Raw genomic sequence first — 25,982 nt, 5'->3', positions numbered from 1 at the left:
TTAGTAAACACATTAGATTTTAAGCCTCACTTCTTGTAGTAAACTCTTTGGAACCGTTCCTGAGATTATTCACTAATGACTGACAATTGAAACATCTATGATTCTTCCTGCCATTAAAGACTTCTGTAGTCATTTTAATCATAGACTATTAGAGCTGTGTAGGGACTGATTCAAACAGGTCAAGCAGAAGGGTGGGGTGGGGTAAGGCATCTCAGGCTCTAGTAAATGAAAGAGCATTTTGAGTAGACATTCATGGTTGGATCAAAGATTGTGTGTATAGGGTGAAGGTTTTGGAGTATGGAGGTGGGAGATGGCGTTGGAAACCACTGTCGGTTTATGAAGAGCCTTCACTGCAGTGCTTTGTGTATATTGGGGGACCGTCAGAGACTGTACACAGGGAAATGTGAAAGAATGACTTGGGAAGCAGTGAGGTGAATGAAAACAGGGAGACTTGATATGATGTTAGCACAAGCAGGAAGTGCAAGCAGTGGGTAAGCGCCTCAACTAGGGCAGTGACTGCAAATGGTAAAGAGAAATGGATTCAAGAAACACTTCAGAGGTAAATGATGTGGGACTTGACATTTGGATGGAGTGGGAGAATGTTGTAGATGTTCAACAGATGTTTGTGGCTATTTTGATGTGTTTTAATATATAATAGAAAGTAAATCAGAATATATTGCCCTGAAATACCCTATACATTTTCTGCACAAGTAGGCTTTTTTTTTAAAAAAGAAGAAAAATAAATTATAGTCTAAAGTAGCCTACCAAAATTAATAACATGATTTGCTTCATGTTCTATAAAACATTCTAGACTTGTTTATATTTTAGTTAGTTTATATCTATAAAAGCTTAAGATTTTAAAAAATGAAAGTAATTATTTAATAAAAATTTTAACCAGGTTTCCCAATGAAAAGAAATTGTTGAGGGGTAAAAAGAAAAAATGGAAAGAGCTGACACATTGCTAGAATTTCAAAACACCCACATTAAAAATAGGCCTTTTGTAAACTTCCTTAATTTTTCCATAATGAATATTTTTTACAGTAAGAACAGAAGTTTTTACATACTGAATTTATACTGAATTCTAGTCTGTTAAAACTCAAGGTGAGTAAAACATATCTTAACACCAACAGTTATTTTAAATGGTTGGGATCAGAAAAGATTTTGATGTATGAAAATATAGTTGTATCTCAAGATACTTTAATGAAGTATAAATAGAAAAACTGGGAATTTTCAGTGTATGTCCAATCCCAGAGTGGTAATTAACTTGCTGTACTGGAGAGGTTGTTGATGTCTCCAGAAAGGTCTCATTTAAACTGATGAAGTAGATAGATGGATGGTGGTATATAGGTATATATATATATCTATATAGGTATATAGGGAGTTGCTCTATATAAGATTCTGTTAAAAAACCAGGGGCTGGCTCGGTGGTGTTGTGGTTAAGTTCATGCGCTCTGCTTTGGGTGGCCCAGGATTCGCTGGTTCAGAGGTTTGGATCCCGGGCACAGACCTGCATACTCCGCTCATCAAGCCATGCTGTGGCAGCATCCCACATACAAAATAGAGAACAATTGGTGTGGATGTTAGCTCTGCAGGTGACAGTCTTCCCCAAGCAAAAAAAAGAGAGGAAGATTGGCAACAGATGTTAGCTCAGGGCCAATCTTCCTCACCAAAACCAAAACCAACCCAAAACAAAACAAAAACCAAAGATCTGCATTACATAGATTGCTTTGTTGTACTCTAAAGTTTATTTGTTTTAAAAACCCGATGATAGTGATAATAAAAAGGCTATTTGACTTTTAGAAATGGCCAATTTCAGCTGGGTTGTAGTTAGACTTTTTAAGGTGCCTTTCAATAAGTCTTAGTATGGAGGCAACTCTCATTATCTTTGCTAACATGGGGGAAAACAGTGGCAAACGTAATTCAAAGTGGTGGATACTGTAATAGTTTCTACGTTGAGATATATTTACTACTTGCAATTTGAATATGGATGAAGACCTTCATAACGGGAGTTTCATCCACACGAAATAAGAAGATCCCTCTGTGACAGCAAACAACAAACAAAAAGCTTTGCTTGAGAGATTTGATGAAAATTTCCCTCCCCAGAGGTTCTCAGTTTTTAATCACAGTAAGAAATTTTTAGGGGAAAATAAGTGGAAAAGAAGCTAGCCATTTCCAGGAGATTAGTGAATTTTGGATATCAAAATTGGAGGACTCAGTTCTCTTCTTAGAGTTATTTTTCCTGTTTCTCTTTCCAATGTCCGGTTGTCTCTCTTAAGCATAATAAGAAAGTATCTTTTAACCAGTTAATTGATAACTTTGCTTTTTTCTTTGATTCCTAGAGAAATGGGAGGCATATTGTATCTTTTTTTCCTTTTTTCTGTATAGATAATAATTAGGGTACTTATACATGCCAGATTTGTTAGACTTTTAAGTCTAAGTTTATATTTAAATTGTTTTAATACTAAAATTTTGGATCAGTTCTTCTTAGTTATATTTTTGTTGTAATTTTGGGTTATAACCTCATTGTATTTTTTACTTGCTAGATACACACAAATCCATGTTTTTGTCTGTCTACTGAGAAGAGCCAGTTCTTACCATTAGAGATAAATCTGTGGCACCAGTTGAATCCTGGAGATAGTTTTTCGTTGTTAGTCGACAAATATATTTTCCGTGTTTTCTCTACACACTCTGAAATGGAAATGAAGTGTACTTTAAGGTAAGATTGCCTGATGAAATGAGATTAAGTAATGGTATTTGTAACCTAATCTCTCAGCCATTCACAAATGCTTCAGTAGAAACCATTGTACGATGAAACTGCATGGGTGAAATAGGAGTTACATGATGTGTGTATGTGTGTTTCTGGAAAACATTTGACTTTGGAAACTTATGTCTTAATAGTGATTGCTCCCATATGTGGTGTCTTTTACCGTTGTGTTCAGAATGTATTTTCCATCCAACAGTAACCAGGATGATTAATTTGAAACCAACTACGTTTTCTTAATCTTTTTTCTTAGCTTTTAAAATTTTATTAAAGTCTTAAGCTCTGGCTTAGACTAAACTTGTATAACTCCTCATTCTTATAAAAATAACAGAAAATATACCATAGGGAAACTGAGGAAGCGACGTATTACAATAAACGTCTGGTGTAAAGTTAAAATTATTCCACTAGTTTTGTTGAAGCAGTCATTAGCAGATTATATGCCTTTGTTTCAGTTTTTTAAATTATAGAATACATAAGCTGGATGTATATAACTAGATGGACAAAATTATACAGAGTATGTTCTCTGATTGCAATAGTATTAAATTAAAAATCGATAACAAATATGTACAAAAATCTCTAAATATTTTGAAATTAAACAACACGTTTCCAAATAACCTATAGCTCAAAGAGAAATCATAAGGGAAATTAAAAACCATTTTGAACAGAATAATACTGAAAACACAAGATAAAAATTTGTGAGCTGAAGCTAAAGCAGTCTTAGAGGGAAATTTATATTAAATGCCTATATTTAGAAAAGAAGAAAGCTATAAAACCAATGATCTATGCTTCTACTTTAGGAAGATAGACAGGAGCAAATAATCCCAAAGCAGACAGGAAAAGGAAATAAGAAGACTAAGACTAGAAATCAGTGAAATAGAAAATAGACAACAAAGAAAATCATCAAAGCCAAAAGTTGGTTCTTTGAAAAGATTAATAAAATTGATAAACTTACTAAGGCTTACCAAGAAAAAAAGAAAAAACACAAATTATCAGTAGCAGAAATGGAAGGGGAGATATCACTACTGATCTTACATACCTTAAAAGAATAATGAGGGGCCGGCCCGGTGGCGCAGCAGTTAAATGCACACATTCTGCTTTTGGCGGCCCGGGGATCCCTGGTTCAGATTCTGGGTGTGGACATGGCACCACTTGGCATGCCATGCTGTGGTAGGCATCCCATGTATAAAATAGAGGAAGATGGGCATGGATGTTAGCTCAGGGCCAGTCTTCCTCAGTGAAAAGAGAGGGATTGGCAGTAGTTAGCTCAGGGCTAATCTTCCTCAAAAAAAAAAAGAAATATAAAGAACCAATTTTTTTGTTATAATAAATTTCCATAGCAGAATTATATGCTTTTTGTCAAAAATCAGGGAAATGTTGTACATTTCTATAAAACAAAGTATTGTCATTGCCTGATAACTTATTTAAAGTATTATATGTCAACTTTAATTTTATTTGTATCCATTCAAATTAGCTTATCCCTTTAGTGTGAAAGACTAACATTGTATCTTAAATAAATCAAATTGTGGGATTAGTGAATTATGAATTTTTTTAGTATTGATAAAAGTGAAAAAACAACCCACTTCAACAGCACTGTACTTTTTCAGGCTCTTTATTATGAGTAGTATTATGGTGCATTGTTGCTCTCAAGCTAAATGTGTTGAAAAAGGTAATAAATATTTTATATATCTTTTTCAGTAATTGAATGCTAGTTTAGGGTAACCGAATTAATTGTATTTTATATTAAAAAATTAAATGTTCTGTTTTTGACTTACTAGTGCAAAGTTTCCTTTAGGGTGTTAATTTTACTTTCAGCTCTTTTTCAGTTTATAATTTGGAGTTTTCAGATATTCCCGTGATAATACATTGAATTTCTGATTTGCAGTAATCATTTTCTGGTTTTTTTTTTTTTACTTTGATCCTTATTGCTCATGAAGTAACAATAGTTGAAAGATCAGCAGCCTGAAACCATTTTCCTAAAGATCAGTCTAAGTATAATAGCTATTTTTAATTGAAGATATTTATCACATTTGCATCATTCCATTTGTAATTCAAAGCATATAGCTCACTCTTTTAAGCATTTTGGCAGTTTTAGATTTATTTGGGATGTCTTTGGTTTCATTGGCTAAACATTTAACATTTGAGCATACAAAATAAAAATGAAACCTAAAATACTGAGTACTTTCTCAAAAGGTGCTGTGTATTAGAACATATGTTGAAAGCCTTTCTCTGTATAGGACCAGATTGCAATTATTTTAGGCTTTGTAGGCCATAGAATCTATGTCATAATAACTCAGATCTACTCTTGTAGTGCAAAAGCAACTGTGGAGAGTATGTAAGCAGATGCACATGGCCGTGTGTCAGTAACGCTTTATTTACGAACACAGGCAGCAGGTTGGACTTGGACTTAAGCATTTTAGTTTGCTGATGCCTGTATTAGAGTAAAAGCTAAGTTGCTTAACAAAACAACCCCAAAATGCAGGGCTTGAACAAGACAGAATTTATCTCTCTGTCATAATAGTCCAGAGTTGTAGGTGTGTTCTCCTTCGTAAAGTAATCCAAGTGCTCCAGCTAATGGAATATCTCTGCCATCCTCATGTTTAGCTTGCAAGTTAGCTTCATCATTGGTATTTCCAGTTGGTGGGAAGGAAATGAGGAAGAGAATCCAGGATAACTGTCTTGTACATATCACTTCCATTTATATCCCGCTGAAAAAGATTAGACATATGGCTACGCTGAATTGCAATGAAGGCTGGAAATGTAGTCTCCAGCTAGACAGACAAACGTTGTTACAGAAGCTTACAGATCAGTGCCACTCCAACTTTGCTGTCTGTTATGCAAATAACATCCACTTAGCCTCTGATGGTTAAAAGGTAGCCACCTGGTCTGTACAATTCTAGAATCCTGTCATTTCCATTGATTCTAAGGAGCCCTGTTCCTTGGCAGCCTCTCCTACCACCAACACTGACTTCTAGAGGCAGCTGCCATTGAACTCCCAAACACAGCCTCATTATTGCATACCTTATTGCCTATTGTTCTGGACCCTTCTGGGGAACATAGTCAACTGGTGGATTCTCTAGTCTTATGTAATAAATCCATTTTAGCATGCCTACTTCTTTGAGTCTATTGACCCCTTTTTCAATACTCTACCAAGGCTCTCTGCTATTTCTACCATATTTACTAAAAGCCATATTTTTTCCAAGCATGAACAAGCCATCTCAGGTGTTTATTAGGATTGGCTTTAGGTGTCCTTCCAGCACCTTAAATCCTAGGTTGCAGGAGAGTGTTCTTTATCTAGCCTTATATTCTGCATCCCCTCGTCTGGCATCTTCAAGTTCCATTCTTGGGCATACTCTTCTGGTTTCTATCAGGACATGTTAGCCAGGTTCTGTAGCTCTTTAGTGAATATTTGCTTTCCTGTTGAAGCAGGGATGGTACTTTTCTAGTCAGGTAATGATGTGTTGACGCTGGTTGTTGGAATAGAAGCCATGAGGGGAAGTGGGGGCAGGTCTTAAGGAAGGCAAGTATCATCAGAGAGGTGTCTACCCATAGGACGCAGCTGCCTAGTCTCCAGACAAGGAGAGGCTACCATCCTTTAGCAAGGGGAAGTGGACCATATCTTAGACTGTGGAAGTATTGAAATATATTTCAGACATTTCTTGATACCAATGGGATTTTCATATATTTTAGAACTAGCTCCATTTTGCACTAACACATAACAACATTGTGTACAAGATTTATATGTATAAACTTTTTAATCTTCATAACAATCTTTATAAAGGATAGATACTGTTAATATCCCTATGTTACAGATTAAGAAACTGAGACACAGAAGGTTTGAGACTTGCTCAAAGTCACACAGCTAATACATGGCAGAGCTAGGATTCAAACCAAGCTACCTAGTTCCAGAGCTCTTACTGACTACCCCTGTTGTACAAGAAAACTTACGATAGCAATCATTCTAGAAGTGAACACACTTGGAGAATGGCTAAGTAAGTTTGGTGTAGTTCTATAATGGAGTAAAAGTGAATGTACTAGAGAGAACTACAGGTTAAAACTTGGATAAATCTCGACACTATAATGTTGAGAAAAAAAACAAACAGAAAAGTAACAGATATATAAAGCACACACTATTTGTATATGGACATACATATGTAATGTATATGTATATTATGGATTACTTCATGAATAACATATATATTATGTAGTTATGTAACATATATGCATAATATATCTTTTTTGTGTATGTACAATATTCACATATATATATACAAACACACACAAAGAGTAGATGCACACATCCTATTGTGAAAGGATAAAGATATGCATGTGAATAATAGACATCAAAATCAGGCTAGTGTTTTCCTTTGAAGAAGGAGTGGGAGGGAGAGGAACAAGACAGGCTGGGCACAGAGGGCACTTTGGTTGTGTTTGTAATTCATCTGGAGCAAGTTTGACAAAATGTTTCTGTTTGGGTGGTGGATACACAAGTATTTATTTTCATAGATAAGTAGATAGAATACATATGTTATATTCTCTATACATTGCTACATGTTGAAATATTTTAAAATTTAAAAAAGAACACAAAAGAAAACTTGTGTGTTTTGTGGCAGTTGTCCGGATCTTGATGCCATTATAAATTTTTTCTTCCAACTAGTTGTGAATTTAAGAAAGGGATTTGAGCAACAAAGCAGCAGTAAAAAAAGCTTGTCATTTATTTAGGTTTTCATTTTACTCCTGTCAGCGTGCTTTTTGTATAGCATTTAGATTCTGTAAAATAAATCTCATTCGTAACCGACTCCATGGGAGTGTACAGGTCTACACACATCGGTGCTAGTTGGTTCATTTTTCACTCTTTTCCAAATATGTTTCTATGGAATTATTCTACTAGAAGTACCAAAAACACGTACTTTTTTGAGAAGTCAAAGTAAAAGAAAACCAAATTGAAAAAAAACGACACTTGGTTTTATATTTTAGTTAATTAAATTATGGCATATTTCATCAGAAGCACCAACATTAATTTTGCATCCTTATTGCCTTCCCAATAGTGAGTACTTAGCAAGTGTTGGTTTCTTGAATACGTGAATGAAATGTTGTATAACAGTTTGTTTTTGTACCTGAATTTCGTTGCTGATGAGGAAGTACAACATTGTCTCTCTAGGGAAATTGTCTTCTTTAAGACACGGTTGAGGAAAGTAAAGTAAATCTTTTGTCATACCAAATTTTTTTTTCAAATTGTTAAGGTTCTTAATAATTAGATTCCATATAAATAGCTAATTTTAATCACTTTTTGATTTGGAACAAAACAATAAAATGTTGATGAAAATGCCATTATACTATGACAATGTGCATGTTTATAATTCATTTGTAGTTATTTTTTAAACTTTTTCTAGATCCAGCTCATTCATATTATAGCATTTTTTATGTTAAAGATCCAAAATATATAGCTTATATTTAAATTTATTTGGAGTATATTTTGAAGATTTAAGAATTAACTTAATTCCAAAAAGTCTTTAAAAAGAACAAAGGAGTTGGAGATTCATACTTCCGAATTTTAAAACCTGCTCTAAAGCTACAGTAATGAAGACAGTGTAGTACTAACATAAAGAAAGACATGTAGATCAGTGGAATGGAATTGAGGGTCCAGAAACTGAGGGCCCTTGCGTTATGGCCAATTGATTTTTGATAGGAGTACCAAGATAATTAAATGAAGAAAGAATAGTCTTTTCGATAGATGGTGCTGGGACAACTGGATATCCATGTGCAAAAGAATGTAGTTAGACTCCTACCTCACACCATAGAAAAAATAGACTTAATGGGGCCGGCCCTGTGGCATAGTGGTTAAGTTCAGCGCACTCTGCTTTGGTGGCCCAGCTTCACAGGTTCATATCCCAGGAGTGGACCTATACCACCTGTCAGCCATGCTGTGGTGGTGACCCACATATAAAATGGAGGAAGATTGGCACAGATGTTAGCTCAGGGCTAATATTCCTCAGCAAAAAAACCCAAAAAGCAAAAACACCCCCCCCCAAAACTATGAAATGCTTAGGAAAAAGCACAGGTGTAAATCTCTGTGACCTTGGATAAGGAAATGGTTTCTTAGATAAAACATCAAAATCATAAGCAAACAGAGAAAAAGTAGATAAATGGGACTTTATCACAATTAAAAACTTCTTTGCTTCTAAGAACACCATCAAGAAAGTGAAAAGACAACACAGAGAATGAGAGAAAATATCTGCAAATCGTATGTCTTATCAGGAACTTACATCCAGAATATATAAAGAATCCTTTCAATTCAGCAATAAAAAGACAAAGAACTCAATTAAAAAATGCAAGGATTTAAGTAGACATTTCTCTAAAAAACATATCCAAATAGCCAATAAGCACATGAAAGATAATCAACTTAATTAGTCATTAGGGAAATGCAAATGAAAACCACATAAGATACCACTTCTCATCCAGTAGGATGGTTATAATCAAAAAGGCAGATAAGAACAAGTATTGATAACGATGTGGATAAATTGGAACACTTACACATTTCTGGTGGGGTTGTAAAATGGTATAGCCTCTTTGGAACATACTCTGACAGTTCCTCAAAATCTCAAACATAGAATTACATGCGGGTCAGCAGTTCCACTGCTTGGAATATAAGAACTGAAAACATCTGTCTGCATAAAAGCTTGTTTGGTTTCATTTACATGAAATGTGCAGAAAATGTAAATCCATAGAGACAGAAGGGAGATTAGTGGTTGCCAGGGCCTGGAAGAAAAGGGAATGGGAAGTGACTGCCAGTGCATACAGGATTTCTTTTTGAGGTGATGAATATGTTCTAAAATTAGGTATTGGTGATGGTTGCACAACTTTGTAAATATATTAAGACCCACTCAATTGTGTACTTGAAAAGGATGAATTCTATAGTTATGTGAATTATATCTCAATAAAGCTATTATTTAAAAAGGATAGCTCGGTTACCTTTATTATTCTGTATTTAGGTAAATTTCCAAGTTTTTATTTTTTTATTTAACAAATTCTGGTAACACTGAATTATAACTCCTGTGGTAGTTAATTACTCTTAGAAGTATTTGCAGATTAAAAAAATACGTCTGCATCACGGTGACAGTGTTTGATATTTACATAAAGATGTGAGAATAATTTGTATTTTGACTTCTTTAAAACTAAATGTTAATTAGAATTTTGTTCTGGGATTGGACTTTTTTTGTTGTTATGTTTATTCTTGGTAAATATTAACAAAAAATTCCCTGTGGGCCATAGGCTGTGTGTGTTAGTCTTGAATTTATGCCACAATAGAAAATAAACTAGAAATGGAACAGACAATGTTACTTAATTGCTAATACTATAAAATCTAATACTGTAAATTAGGAAAAGCCATTACATTACTCTTGAATATTTCTTAATATTTTTCTAATTAAATATTAAGAAAATTTGAGGAAAAATCATAATTTGGAAGTATGCCTGTATCCTATGAGTAAAATGGAATTGAATATTGGGGTGAAAGTGAGATTTCATAGATAGGACATTCATACATTTTCAAGTTTTTGTCTCCGGTGCCTGGCACAGTACCTGACACACAGTAGGTATTTTAAAAATATTTACTGAATAAACAAGAACTGTGGTCTTACACAATAATTTAGTCTAAGTAGGTTGTTCTCTTTTGGCTTTTTCCTGCCATTGGAATTCAAGTCTACCTTTGAAGGAGGTTATTCCTATTAAAACAGGCCATTAATTACTGTCCTCTCAGCTAGACACACTTCTAAAGTCTTATATCTTTGATATTTTAAAATTTACTTTTACTAAGGAACAATTTACATACAGTAAAATTCAACCCTTTAAAGTGTACAATTCAACGCACTTTGACAAGTGTATGTAGTTGTGTAAGTTCTACCACAGTGAGATTTAGAGCATTTCCCTTTCTCCAAATAATGCCCTCATCCCTCTTTGTAGTCAGTCCCCTCCCTCCACCCCCAGCCCCTGGCAACCACTGATCTGATTTCTGTCACTGTAGCTTTACCTCTTCAGAATGTCATATAAATGGAGTCATATGACATATAGCCTTTTGTATCTGGCTTCTTTCACTTAGCAAAATGCCTTTGAGATTCATTCATGTTGTTGTATATATCAGTACTAGTTGATTCCTTTTTATTTCTGAGTAGTATTTCCATCTGCATTTTCAAATTTTCCAAAAGATAAATTCGGTGGATCATCTCTCTGCACATATAAGGAAAAATGAACCATCAACTTTGGATGACCTTACTGCACTCTGCAGCAAGTGGGAGGTAGTTGGTTCTGCTAGTATGTTCCACTTTGACCACAGATGCTCCTGTGTCTGAACATTTAGCTTCCAGTGGAACTACAAATTTGGGGAGATTTCACAAGTGGACGTACTGGCCAGAACTCCAGTAGCAGCTATGTGTGAACTTGACATCACGATTTTATTTATTTTTTTCTTCGAAAGCTTAAGTAGCTTAGCTGATGTTCTTGCAGTTTGCAGTTTCTCTTTGGATGCTCAGTGGTGATCTTTTATGGACTATCTGGACAAATACCGAATAAGTAAATAGCTCTTACTTGAGAGAGATGGCTTTCGCCCGTCTCATAAATAGCTGTGGTTTCTAGGCCCATGGTTTGGAAAGATTAATGTATTTTATGGTGATACAGTGGGCAGAAGATAAAGAACATAGTCTAGTATATGTATTCTAGTCTACTGTAATCTGCTTTTTGGTCCTGCTAAGTCTGAGAAAAGGAGCATAACTCATTAGTTATATGTACTTGAGAGAATCTCATTTATCATGACATGGTAGGCAATGGAAGTGTTTTAAATTTAAATGATAAATGAATTTTTATTTTATTTTATAGAAACAGTCAAATGCTTGATGAAGATAATGTATTGAATGAAACACCAAAATCTTCCTCAATTAATTTGCCTGATGAGACAGCTGGTGCCCCACAGCTGGAAAGAAGCACAGAAGTAGCTAAGACCCAGACTGCTACTGCGAAGAGTGTGGTGAGAAACTTAGGATCGCATCCATTTAAAGCATCTTCCTTATTTCGAGGAGAGAAAAGACAACTGAAATTAGACATATCATGACAATATTACTAGTCTTGCTGTTTTTAAGTGAAGCTCTAGAGAATATCACACTAGTCCACTACTTCAACTAATAGAATGAATTTCATTCCTTGAGAAATATGACTAACTTAGTCCACAGTTGCAGATGGATTTTTTAATGATAGTTGTCTGCAAAGTAAATGATCTTACGATTTCATTAAGGACATATGGTTATTTTTAGTAATTAATATATAGGTGCCTTTTTAGTCTTTCCCAGGTGAATGCAGAGACGTCAGTAAGCAGCAGTCAAACCCTGCCCAGAGGAAAAGAATCCTTCCCGCATGGATGTTAACAGATCTAAGAGATCAAAACCTTTCAGCACCAGTCCTCACTGGAGGTAGGTTTTGTTTCAAGAAAACCTTAAGCAGAATTTGAAAGTTTTCCTGAACAAATGGAGATGGAGTAGTAGTTGTAAAAGTGGATAACTTAGCTTAACATTTTTTTTAGATATGTACATGAAATTGAATTTAAAACAAGCCACTTATCAAACACCATCCTGCTAATTACTTTGATTTAAAAAGTGCTATTTATCTTATGTGCCAGACTTATCATCTTAATATAGATTTGCAAACAAACCTGTTGGTGTCATGTCTAACATAAAAGGCCAGCGCAGTAAGAGCTTTCTAAACTAATTAATTAAATAAGAAAGTGTCAGGCACACAATGTTATAGGCTGACAGATTCAAAGAAGAGGTGACCTCTGTCCTAGCACAGCTCCCTGACGTGGCAGACATCACAGTGATTTATGTCATTTGTTGGATGTTCTCCTTGATACAAGATTGCTAAAATGTTTTCTGCATTGTCTTACTTAGTCAGCATTTTCTTTGCAACTTTTCAGTCATGTCAGGTTTAGTTTCTTTTGACTGCTTCTTTTCTTTTCTGTGGGTCACATTTTCCTGTTTATTCTCTTGGTGACTTTCTATTGGATATTGGATGTTATAAATGATGTATTCTAGAGACTTTTGATATTATGTTCCTCTGAATAAATATTTTTGTTCTAATAGGCAATTAATTTGGCCTAAAAGTCAGTTTCCTTCTAATAGGCCGTTAATGCAGGCCCTAAATTCTGTTTTGTCATGGGCAGCAGCTGCAGTGTCTGCCTAGTTCTCTCAGCTTCCAGCTGCTGCTTTGTCTCTGGGTTCCAGGGATTTCCCCCATGCACATGTAGTTTAGTAGTCAGCCAAAGATTGGGGTTGATTTTATGTAGATTTTGGTTCGTGGCTCTCTGTGGCTTTCTTCCTTCCAGGATTTTATCCTGTTCCACAAGGCTCAGACTCGGTCCTCGGGCCAGTTAAGCTGGTAAGGCTGCAGCTTTCTGCCGCCTGTGAACTGGGGGATGCCCTCCGAAAAAAACTACAAATTCACAAACCTCACAGGTTGGAGATGATTTTTCAAGGTCAGAGGTATCCAGTTTTGGTCACTCTCCAGTGCCTTCAAATAGTTGTTGTTTTTTTTTTTTTTTTTTTTAGATTTTATTTTTTCCTTTTTCTCCCCAAAGCCCCCCGGTACATAGTTGTGTATTCTTCGTTGTGGGTTCTTCTAGTTGTGGCATGTGGGACGCTGCCTCAGCGTGGTCTGACGAGCAGTGCCATGTCCGCGCCCAGGATTCGAACCAACGAAACACTGGGCCGCCTGCAGCGGAGCACGCGAACTTAACCACTCGGCCATGGGGCCAGCCCCCCAAATAGTTGTTTTTTAATATTTTGTCAAATTTATAATTGTTTTGTTTAAGATGATTAGTTCAATGAAGCTACTCTGCCATTTTGCGCTGAATACTGTCTTTTATAGATTTACGGCACAATTGAATATATATTTTAGTTGAATATTACTACTCTTACTGTTTCTAATATTTAGCATAGTGGTCACAGATATCTTCTGAAGTTTTTGGTCAAATATGTTATGTATAGAATAGTCCTTATTTAATGCTAATTTGGATTATAGTAGGATCAGAATGATCGTGTGAGAAAACTGCCTTATATATTGTATGTTGAGGTAGATGTGATTTGATCTGGAGAATTTTTGCATCTAAACCTAAGATTTCCCAGTAAGAGTTTTATTCCAGCACAGTGGTTTTCAGTCCCCTCCAGCCCATCAATACATGTGTAGTGTATTTTATCAGTAGCTTTTCTCCTTAAGTGTGCTAATCCTCCATTTGCAGGAAGGAAATGGGGATCTGGAGATGGTAGTGGAGGAAGGCAGGCAGTTTCCCTCAGTAGAACTATTTCTCTGATATAGAAAGAATAGCTCCTTGACCAAAAATTGGACCAATGTGACCTGCCTCCCTGCAGACAAGCCATTTGCTTTCAGGACTGTCTTGTTTTGTGCTGTAACTGCTTCTGTGCTACCACTATGACATTGCTTATAATAGTCTAAAATATATTTTGCTTCAAATTATAAATAGCTATTAATTTCCACTTGATAAATGTACCATATAAAATATGAAGCATCCTTTTGGGCACTTCACCTTGAAAATGCAAAGGAGAGTAATTTGACATTGGTTTGGACAGGCATATTACATAGTACACAGTGTACTTAAAATCTAAAGCTTCAAAATGAGAGAAAAGTCTTTGGATGCAGGTATTTCTTCTTGTAAACTTAGACTTTTAGAGAGTACTTGTAAGAGGAGGGTTAGGTTACTTAATTCCTTTAAAGATTTAGGATTATAGAACAGGACAGTTCAGCACTTGAATCCAGCTATTAAAGGTTGAAATAATTAGACTTTTTCTGCTGTGTAGGTTTTTTTATTATTATTATTTTGTTTGTTTGTTTAAGTGATGAATCATCCAGGTCAATAGACTAATGTTAGAGATTTTAAAAAATCAATTTCCAGGATGCATTTTAGGTTCATTTAGATGGAAGACACTTTCTTATGTCTTTTGCAGCTTTAGTACTGTACTGTGTTCTTTGATATTTATTTAGATTATCCGAAACCATCTTGATATTTTGGAAGCTTCTGTGTCATTAGGTACAGGACAAATAATTTTAATTATGTTAAATGGCTTATTCAAGATCACATAATGACTGCCCGAGCTGTAATTGAGACCTAGCGCTGTGTGACTCTAAAGCCCGTGCTCTGATCCATATCACTGTATTGCCTCCGGAATTTACCCTCGGTATGTTCTATTTTTGGTGTTTTTTTCCTTTTGTTTTTTCTTTTTAAATATGCACTTGCATTCTCTCCTGGATCTTTTCTCACTTTCACTCTTGGTTTAATCCTGACACGTACGTGAATAGTTGCTGTGATCAGGCTATCTTTTCTGTTTTTCAACCAGTGATGTTCTAGTTTATTTTATTTTCTGGGTCCCCAGGTTCTAGTCCTTGGATGTTATCATGAGTTTCTCAGGCCTGGGCTAAAATTTTCTCCATGTCCCTTAGTGATTGGGAAGTCAATATATTTGGGATTTGGGCAAAGGCTCTCAGAGCCTCTCCTCTCTTGGCTTCCATTTAGCTCTGTTCTCGAAATCCTCTAGGCCCCGGGACAAGTCATAACTCCTAGGTGTGACACTCTTGCTACACTGAAGAAAGAGCTTTGATATTTTCACTGGTGTCACGGTACTCTGCAGTACTCTTCTTTCCCCATCTTCTGACCCTCCCACATGGAATCATGAAAAGTGGCACGTACGATAAAGATTGAAGTAGGAAGTAGTCCCGAAACCATTTGGTTTACATTTAATTTTGTACTCTGAATATTTTCTGTGTGACAACTCAGTGCAGATAATAAATATTGAGCTGACATTGTTTAATTTGATGATAGTTAAAAATTTACTTAAAGCACTAGCTATTCTATATATTTACCTTATTTCCAACAATGCTGCTAAATGATCTAATTAATAGATTCTTATTAGCCTCTTGGATTTTCTAGCTATACAGTCATATCTACAGAATTATGATAACTTTGGCACTTCTATCTACAGCTTTAAAAGTTTTTTCTTGTCTTATTTTATGAGCTAGGCCCTGTAAATTTTCAGTAAAAATGGATAAAATTGGTATCTGTGTCTTGTTACTGATTTTAATGGGAATTCTATTAGTATTTCAGCATTTAATATGATTGGTATCCAATTCTGATACTCTTATCATGTTGAGGATGTTTTATTTTTTTCAGGAATGACTGTTGAATTCTTTGAAAAAGAATTTTTTTTTAAAGATTTTTTTTAATTTTTCCTTTTTCTCCTCAAAGCCCCCCCCCCCCGATACATAGTTGTATATTTTTAGTTGTGAGTCCTTCTGATGCGGGGTCGGTGAGCCGAGGAGTCGAAAGAAAGATTTCTTTAGACTCTTAAGATCTGGCAGTAGTGCTCTTTTATTTAGAGAATAGTATAGAATAGCATGGGGACAGGACCCATGGGCAGGCAGAGCTTCTGCTGCCGCCGCTTCTGCTGCCCCCGCTGGCATGGGGACAGAGCCCATGGGCAGGCAGAGCCGCTGCTGCTGCCCCCGCTGGCATGGGGACAGGACCCATGGGCAGGCAGAGCTGGTGCGTGGGGACAGGACCCACGGGCAGTCAGAGCTCCTGCTGCTGCCCCGAGTTGAGGGTTAGGGCTAAATTTAAGGCATAGGTATGTGAGTTATCTCTTTACAAGACAAAGAATATGTAAAAAAGTTAAAATGGTATCAGTGCCCGTATGGTCTGGCCATTTGGCGGTCCCACAACTTTTAGATAAGAATCAAACCGGATTGAGTAAATGGCAGAAGTCACCGCTTTAATTTTATCCTCGGCTAAAGACAAAGGAGGATTTGTGTGTGTGGGGGTGGGGGGGGTGGGGGTCAGTTACATGAGGTTGCCAGACAGTAACCAACTTAAGTTCTTGCCTCTGGCATTGATTAAGAGCTTCTAGAGATAAGACCATCCCCCCTTCTTCCTGGCACAGAGAGGGAGGCATCTTCACAGATAGAGGTTTCCCTTAGAAATGTAAATGTTTCCCAACAAAGGGACAAACAAATTCCACTCCTTGGAGCCTGAATCTCATCTGTAGTTTTAAAACTAACCAGCCTAAAAATCCTCATCATAAGCCATTTTAAAATTAAGCAGCCTAAAAATCCTCATCACTTCTAGTTGTGGCATGTGGGATGCCGCCTCAACATGGCTTGATGAGTGATGCCGTGTCCACACCCAGCATCCAAACCGGCAAAACCCTAGGCTGCTGAAGCGGAGCGTGTGAACTCAACCACTTGGCCACGTGCCGGCCCCTGAAAAATTTTTTGACATAGAAATAGTCCTGTATTTTTATGTGTTAATATAATTAATGATGTTGGTAGATTTTCTAATATGTACCATGCTAGTGTTCCTGAAATGAGTTTAGTTTTATCATGATAGCTTATTATTTTTATGCTCTGTTAGATTTTCTAATATTTATTTTAGGACATTTGTATATATATTCATAATTGTGCTTAGTATTTTTCTCCATGTGTGCCATCTACATCAGATTTTAGTGTTAGAGCTATGTCAGTGTTGTATAAAATGAATTAGAAGGTTTTTTAATATATGCTTAAGAACAGACAACAGAAATATCTGTTTCTTGGTAGAACTTTCCTACATCACAATCTTGGCCTGGTGCCTACTTTTAGTAGTTGATAGTTCTAGCATGGGAAGAGGTAAGTTAGACCAGTAAAAAAGAATGAAACACCCAGAAACAGATCAGAATAACATACATTTAATGTATAAAAATTAGTTCAGGGGCCAGCCCTGTGGCCAAGAGGTTAAAATTCCTCACACTCTGCTTCCAAAACCCGGGTTCATGGGTTCAGATCCCGGGTGTGGACCTACTCCACTCATAAGCCATGCAGTGGAGGCATCCCACATACAAAATAGAGGAAGATCGGTGCAGATGTTAGCTTAGGGCAAATCTTCCTCACTAAATAAATGAATAAATAAATAAATACATAAAAATATTAGTTCAAACTGATGGGGAAAGAATGCATTATTAAAAATGATGTTGTGGGGCCGGCCTGGTGGTGTAGTGGTTAAGTTGATGTGCTCCACTTTGGCGGCCCAGGGTTCACCGGTTCGGATCTCAGGTGCAGACCTATGCACCGCTTATCAAGCCATGCTGTGGAGGCATCCCACATATAAAATAGAGGAAGATGGGCACAGATGTTAGCTCAGGGCCAGTCTTCCTCAAAAAAAAAATGATGTTGGGAAAATTAGCTTTCTGTTTAGAAAAAAATAACATTAGAGCACTAATTCGTACCATATTCATAAATAAATTTCTATTGAATTAGTAATCTTACTGTAAAAATTAAAACTATTAAGGCATTTGAGGAAAATATGAGAAAAATATTTTTGTTACTTCTGGGAGGCTTTCTTAAAATGACAGGAAGCCTAGAACTATAATGGACAATTGACAGATCTATCTAGATTAAAAATGAAAAAAATATACAAAAGACACTATAGTGACTTATCGTGACTGACTTATAAGTCAGAGGCAAATGACAGAGTGGCAAACAATATACTGGGAGGTATTTGTCACACTTATAAAGTAGATGGAAGGTTTTTAATAATTGTCTACTTAGTAATAAAAAAGAAAGTAGGACTCAGTAGAAATTTCGGGCATTGTATATGACATACCCAGAAGAATAAATACGAATAACCAGTAAATATATGACTACTGTCAGATAGGAAAATGAAAATTGAAACAACCAGGTACCATTTTTTTGTTCATTAAACTCATCAAAATCTAAGTATTAATAATATCTAGTATAATAATTGTAATATCCAGTGGTGTAAGAATTATCGAATATTGTTGGTGAAAGTAGAAGTTGGTGTAGCCTTTTAAACTTATTGGCTGGTTTCTCTTAAATTTTTAAATACACAACACACTTTGATCTAGACATTCCAATTCTAGGTGTTTATCCCGTAGAAATAATAACATTTATACTATTAACCATTTGTGTGATTACATATACATATTTGTAGATATATTTGCTTAAACTTAGGAAAAAGTTGAGAAGGATGTGCATCAAACTGTTAATATAACTGTTAGGAGTGGTTCCTTTGGATGATAAAATTGGATGGATATAATTTTAATGACACATATGCATGCATACAGTTGAGCCATCATTCCTATAATATTAGTGTAAGAGCTCATATAAGTAAATGCAATTAGTAATAGTTAAAAATAAACTGGTTTGTTTTAATAGTTAATTTCTTTTATATTTCTATCATTTAACTGTACCTATCCTGAATTTAGAAAATTATTTGATATGCCAGGTATAAAGATTGTTATGAGCTAATTAACATTTGTTTTATATACTTTTTTGTGAAGAGCATTTTAACAACAATTTCAAAATGGCTTCTTCCTCTGCAAAAAGGAATTAGCTTTGGTCCAAAGAAGGAATATTGTAGTAGAGAATTTGGAATTTTGAAGGATTGAATATTTTAAATATATATAATTTTAATTTTAGAATTAGTGTACATGTGTGACACGGCATGTGGTAAACTGCCATTTGGCAGAAGCCTGTCTTGTTGAATTTACAGTTTTGGGTTTTAGTTCTCGTGGTAAGCAATGCCATAGCTGATTATTTCGCTTCGTCTGACTAATTCATAACTGTTGTAGCCTTTGGTCATTTGCTTCACCAAGCTATACAGTCCTGTTTAGTCCTGTTTCTGACAGTTTCTAAAATGATACAGAATGCTTCCTAATCTAGATTCAAAACAAATACTTAAATAATTTAGGCAAAGTTTAGTTATTAGTGTATTCATAAGTTTCCTTTGATAAATACATTATTTTTATGTTGGTTCAATAGATTTTCCTGTTTAATAGTAGGGACAGTATTGTATTAGCATTTGTTTCTTGAACTTAGTGAAGGGGTGTTATTTCAGGCCGCCGGTATGTCCTTTAGAACAGCTCTGAGCAAACTACAGCCCATGAGCCAAATCCAGCTCACTGCCTGTTTTTGTAAATGAAGTTTTATTGGAACACAGCCATGCTTATCCGTGTATATATGGTCTGTGACTGCCTTCATGCTACAAAGGCAGAGCTGGGTAGTTGTGACAGATACTATGTGGCCCATAGAGCTTAAAATATTTACTTTCTGGCTTTTTATGGAAACTTTGCTAACCCTTGCTTTAGAACTTTAGAGTAGGAATTACTGATTGCCTTACGTACCTTTATCTAAGCTCCTAAGGGAATCTTGGGATAAGTTCTGTTTATGTTCACAGTTCACTCAGTCAAACATATTTATTGAGCACCAGTTTTGTGATAGGCACAGTTCTAGGTACTGGAGACACAAGGGGGGACCAATGAACAAGGCATGTAAACAAGGCATATCGTGAATTTATCATTTGAGTATAGAGGAGACAGACAACTAACCATGATGATTGTCTTCTTAAAATTAGTAAATCTATTTTCTTTTCTGATTAGACAGTTCATGAATTTGTTAACAAATTATGATACTGACTTAAGTTTCCCAACTATATTGAACCTTCGGTAAGTATTATATGGGATACAATGTCCATTTTACTGAGACATTTTTTTCATTGGTGAAGTTTGTAGAGATCACTCTTCCTTTTGGGTTATTTTGGGTTCTCAATCTGTATTTAAGATAACTTAAATTGAATCTCTGACTGTGGATGTTAGGGGCTTGATAAGTATATGTAAAATCATTGGGTACTACATGTCAGATTTTATTTTAGAAAAATTCAAGGCTGAAATAAAAAACAAAAAGATAGCTAAGATATATCAGGTAGTCTACTAGATAGTTTATATATCTTACTTCATTTACTCCTCCTGATAACTCCGTGAGTTGTTATTATGCATACCTTTTTCCAGATGATGAAACCAAGTTCAGAGAGGTGAGGTGGAAGAGTTAAAGAATGGAGGCTGCCCACGTTGGTGTCTTGGCCTGGCTGTCTCCAGGCCTGGAGCTCTTGGCCATTGTGCTGCGTAATATTTTTTGAGATTTGCAAATAAGTGTTTTCAAGTTGGCGTTAATATAAATGGGACTTTAATTTTACTAGCACTTCTATCCTTTTTCTTTCTTTTTGGTATGGATTACTGACAATTGAAGATATGAGAGATAATTTTGTTCTTTTTCTTTGTGTGTGTGTTTAAGATAATATTGTAACCCAGAGAAGTGGAAAAGAAGGAATCTGCAAAGATAAAACCCAAGTTAACATAACACAGCAAGGAAAAAAGCGATTAATTTCATCAGGAAGCTCAGAAAGTACATCAGCAGAGCAAGACACAGGAAAAAAGTGCAAAAATGCTGATCAGGAAGAGTCTGTCATTTCATCCAAGGTGATTTTTTAAAAATTCATTATTTGATTGTTTTCTTCACCAAGTGTTCTTGATAAGAATTAATTATATGCTGTATACAGCAAGGAAAAATCAAAACTGCTTTTCATTATTGTGTTTATGAAGATAAAAACTAACCCAGATTTTTTTTGACTTACTGAAACTGATATTTAATAAAGCACTTGCATTGTAGAAAACACAACTTTTAATTCAGAAATTTTCAGACTGGAAAAAAGTGAAGACCACTTGACTCTAGTCATAATTTGGTACATTCATTCTGAAAACCTGGTTTTTCATTCTCAGACTGCATGTAACCACCTTTTTCTTGAGAAGTGTGAAGAGAATAACAATTGATGGGGTAGTTCTTAATAGCCTGTTGCAGGATTACTTCTGGGCTAACTTACAGTATTTATAAACCTCTTACCTCTTTCAGTTTTTGCTGGCTCACTAGAATGGTTTGGCTGACTTAAACATTCTTTAACACTGGGTACTTAAAGAAGATGAGGCATGTTTATTGGATGCATTTAAAAAGAGAGAAGAAAAATGATAGAGATGGTCCCAGGGCAGAAAGGCCACGTATTCTTTCTCTCAAAAGAGGGGTGGCTTTAGATGAAAGTTTTCATGATCCTTGCAGACCTATGGCTGAGCTCTGTGGGCCCCCATTTTTTAGTCTCAGTGAGAGCGAAAGGAGTAGAGTTGGTGTTAGAATAGTGTGCGCTGGAGTGATTGAACTGCGAATAGCTATCCCAGAGGGTCAGGCCTTTTATAGTACTTCCCTCACTCCTACCTCCTCTCCCATTAGAGAAGAACCAGCTTCGCACGGGATCCTTTCTTCCAGCTAGAGAAGTGGGGACTTGATCACTGTAGGCTCAACTCCTTTGCTTACTTACAGAATCAAGTTTAATAAATGAAAAGAAAGTGTTTTCTGACACATATATTGGCCATAAAAACTTAATAAGATAAAACTTGTTTTATATAAACTTTTCTCTGTTTTCTGAATGTATCAATATGGCTGCCTTTTTTGGCCAAGAAGAGAAATTATTTTTTTCAGAGGAAAATCTGTAGTATACATGCTTTACTACGTTTATCCTAACCCATAAAGTTTGATAATCACAAGTAAGACTTTAAGAAACACCTTCTTAATTAATAGATTGTAGAGAGGAGATCCAAGATATTCAAGGTATTTGCGAGATTTTGATGACATCAGGGAGTGTTCAGCCAGGTCCCAGGAATGCCTGAGCTCGGCTTGGCCAATTGCCCTTCCTTCCCTTAGAGTTTCTGAGGGAGATTCGCCTCTCATAGCACAGGAGAAACAGGGCTCAAGGCTTCATAGCCGTTTCATAACCCTTTATGAGGGTTTTCTGGTAAGGATGGGCCAGAGAAGACTTAGACTGAAGACCCCAGGCGGGGCTTTTCCAAACCCCACCCAGTTTCAGTCTTGACACTGGTGAGCAGCTAGTCCTGAAGAGATGTCTACAAGCAGAGCAGGTGAGAGGGGAAGTTCAAAGTGAGAGAAAACAAGAGGCTGGGCCTACCTGGTTAGTCTAATGGCAGGAGATTGCCAATTACAAAGAACGAAAACGGTTTGGCCAGGACTGCAGAGTAGACGTGGTCATTTTACTTGGAAAAAGTCAATTCCATTCTTTTGGGGGAGAGTTAAGAAAGGAAGTGGAGAGTAGGAGCAGAAATCACCTTCTTCCTACTGGGCCCTATTCCTAAGATTCTGATTCAGCTGGTCTGTGAGGCTTGTGCATCAGTATTATTTTGAGTAAATTCTCTCAATTTTAATGTGCATTCGAAGTTGAGAGCTAATGATGTACATCATTTAATACCTCAGAGGAAACTGATGCCAAAGGTCACACAGCTAGGGATCTCGGGTCTCAAACACAGGTCTTTTCATTTTGGGTACAATGTATTTTTCTACTGTACGTATTAGACTGCCTCCAAAGTTTTTGTGACTCTAGTAACTTCTGATCATGAAGATAATTGCTCTGAAATAGCCTGTGTTTTTCATCAGCTCTCTTACGTCCATCTGCAACTCCTTACCAGTTATGTAATGCCCAATTTGGAAGTGAAAGTGAGGGTGCTTGAATTTATTAACTTTAAAGTAAAGGATGGTATGTTCTTTACAAAATCTAATTAGGATTCTGTTGTAAATGACAGAAGGAAGCCTAACTGAAACAACTTAAGCAAAGTAGTATTGTAAAGCATATCAACTGTCTATTGCTGCGAAACAAGCTACTCCAATACTTAGTGGCTTAACACAACAATGACTTATTATAATAATTCTATGGGTTGACTGCATTCAGCTAGGCAATTTTATGACAGCTTTTGGGTGTCAGCTGGGCTGCATTCAGCTGGGAGCTCAGCTGAGGCTGGAGCATCCAAGATAGCTTCATTCATATGAATCGAGCCTCAGTAAGCATTGATGGAATGGCTGGGGGGCTGGGTGGGCCTCCCTCTCTCCACTTAACCATTAAGGAGTCTAGACTCAGTCTTTTCCTGACAGCTGGATCTTAAGAGAATGAAAGTAGAAGCTTCTTGGTCTCTTAAGGCCTACGACTGGACCTGGTACATTGTCATTTCTGCTTCATTCTTTGGTCAGAGCAAGTTACTACATCAGCGTAGATTCAGGGGTAGGGGATTAGGCTCCACTTGATGGGTGGAGTGATTTGTGTATAAAGGGATGAGAGCGCTTGTTGGCAGCCATCTTTGATGACTATCTACCACACAAAGATATAGGAATAATTCAGTTTCTAGAATGGAAAGGAAAACAGCAGGAACTATAGATCATAGGGACCAGCTGGGACCAGGGACTTGATCAAAATCAGGTTGTTCTGTGATTTTCCCATTTTTGCCTCCTGAATCATTCTTTACTGCTATCAGCAGACTTTCTTCACATGGTGTATGTCATGGTCACAGGTAGCTCCAGGCTCATGTCATCCAGTTTTTTCAATTAAGAGGAAAAACAAGAGTTTCTCTGTGGCTTCTTCAGTGTTAAATTTCTAGAGAGTTGAGTCATGGAATCTCCTCTTTGACCATTCACAGTAGTCAGGGAGATGAGATGGTATCATTACCCCTTTCTGGGCCATATGTTCACTCATTATCAGATGAATGGAGAAAAGCAGTCTAGGAAGAAATACAGTAGGCATTGCACTAGTTTTTGGATTTTATAGTTAGATCTGGATACATTCAAAGAGAAGGAAAAGAACTGGTAGTTTCTTAGGTTGGTTGAGATCAACCTAATAAATGAGGAGGTTTGGAATGGTTGGGAACATTGGGGTACACCATAAGGCGGGAGGGAAAAATGCTTATTTAACTTCTTTTGAAGAAGGTTTTTGAGTTGTGTTGAAAGATGGCTGGCATGTTAGCAGGCAGAATTGGTGAAGGGCAGTGTGGGCAGAGGCAGGAAGTGTGTGCGCTCCATGAATGTACATCTACACTGGAGTGTCCTGTGCACGTGTGCATGGGTGGGTGTGTTTGGATATGGACGTGAGAGATGGGAGGAGCAAGCTACTGAACAAATCAGGATGACGCTTGCTGGCCCAAGTAAATAAGAAATTAGGACTGTATTTTATGGCTTCAGAGACTTTTTGAAGGGTTTTGAGTGAGGGAGTCATGTGGTTAGCAGTGATATAAACTGGAGGCAGGAGCCACCTAAAAAGCTGTCACAGGAAGCCACAGGGAATGAAGGCCTGAACTGGAATGGTGGCAGTGGGACCAGAAAGAGGCAGACAAGTGTAAGAGATTTTTTGGAGATGGAATTATCAGAACCTCATGACTAAGAAAATATTGAGGAGGAGATATTGAAAATGCTCTTTAACAGAGCAGAGGGTAAGAGATAGGCATGGCAGTTAGGGAAGGAAGGAGGATTTGCTTGGTTTGAGGCAATGGTGGCATATGTATGAAAGTTGTCTGATAGACAGAGATGAAAGCCTGCCTCACAGGGGAGACAAAAATCAGGGCTAAAGAGAGTTCTGTTATATCCATATTATCAGAAAGCAAACTTGCAGACATTGCATTTAGAGTGTATGCAGTATGTGGAGGGGGTGCCCTGGCATCGAGAGCCATTTCCTGTTACACTGCCTGCTCTGTCCTGTATATGCAGCTTCCCCCATGGTAATAATTGCTGGGTCAAATAAACTGGCTGTTAAGTATCTCATTGCTCTGCATACAGATGCCTGCTATGGACTCTTACTCATATTTCTTCATGGAAATAGCAAGAACTCTTACTTGCACAGCTGTCTCTTAGGTAAGGCTGTATCCCCCAGAGCTCCTCTATGCTGCTTTACTACATCAAAAAGTCTTATCCCCTTTGCTCCTGGTTGGCCATTTGGGTTAGTACCATTTTATAGCATGGCTCTGATCAGTCCCGTAGAAACATCTTTTCATTCATTCATTCAACAGGCATGTATTAAACAAATAGTAGTAATATAGTGGTATTAATAATGCTATTACCAACAACAACTAAAAAAACACACAGCCATTTAGTGAGCTCTTATTCTGGGCTAGACCCAGTGCTAAGATATATTTATTTCATTTAATTTTTAGAAAATCCTGGAAAGTAGGTTTACAGTATCCCTGGTTTACAGATCAGGAGACCTGAGGTTCTGAGAGTTTAAATCAACTTGTTCAAGGTCAAAGGTTAAGAAATGGCAAAGCTGATATTCAAATAGGATTTTTTGCTTCAAAGACCATTTTAATAATCATTACACTAAGCAGTCTCTCTTTTATATGGAAGGCAGTGTGCTAGAATCTGGCATTAAAAGATGAAAAGACATAGTTGATAAGGAGCTAATAGTCTTTTGGGGGACATGATTAAAATCATAAAATAATGTGACAACGCATTGATTTTTATGGGAGCTTTGAGG

The 25,982-nt window shown here is 36.5% G+C and overlaps 1 protein-coding gene across 2 annotated transcripts in view; it reads left to right on the top strand.

Annotated features, from left to right (window-relative positions):
- APLF (aprataxin and PNKP like factor) overlaps positions 1 to 25,982 on the top strand; it is a 91,137-nt gene that overhangs the window by 33,486 nt on the left and 31,669 nt on the right. For both annotated transcript variants that reach the window (XM_046659995.1, XM_046659996.1), the window contains exons 3-6: positions 2,544 to 2,716; positions 11,630 to 11,777; positions 12,087 to 12,216; positions 20,930 to 21,114. In XM_046659995.1, coding sequence (XP_046515951.1) covers positions 2,544 to 2,716; positions 11,630 to 11,777; positions 12,087 to 12,216; positions 20,930 to 21,114 — 636 coding nt within the window. The remainder of the gene's footprint in view (positions 1 to 2,543; positions 2,717 to 11,629; positions 11,778 to 12,086; positions 12,217 to 20,929; positions 21,115 to 25,982) is intronic.

The sequence above is a fragment of the Equus quagga genome, chromosome 5 (assembly GCF_021613505.1).
Source record: "Equus quagga isolate Etosha38 chromosome 5, UCLA_HA_Equagga_1.0, whole genome shotgun sequence".
Taxonomy (NCBI): Eukaryota; Metazoa; Chordata; class Mammalia; order Perissodactyla; family Equidae; genus Equus; species Equus quagga.
Note: the sequence above shows the minus strand (reverse complement) of the source record. Positions and strands in the feature narration are given on the sequence as shown.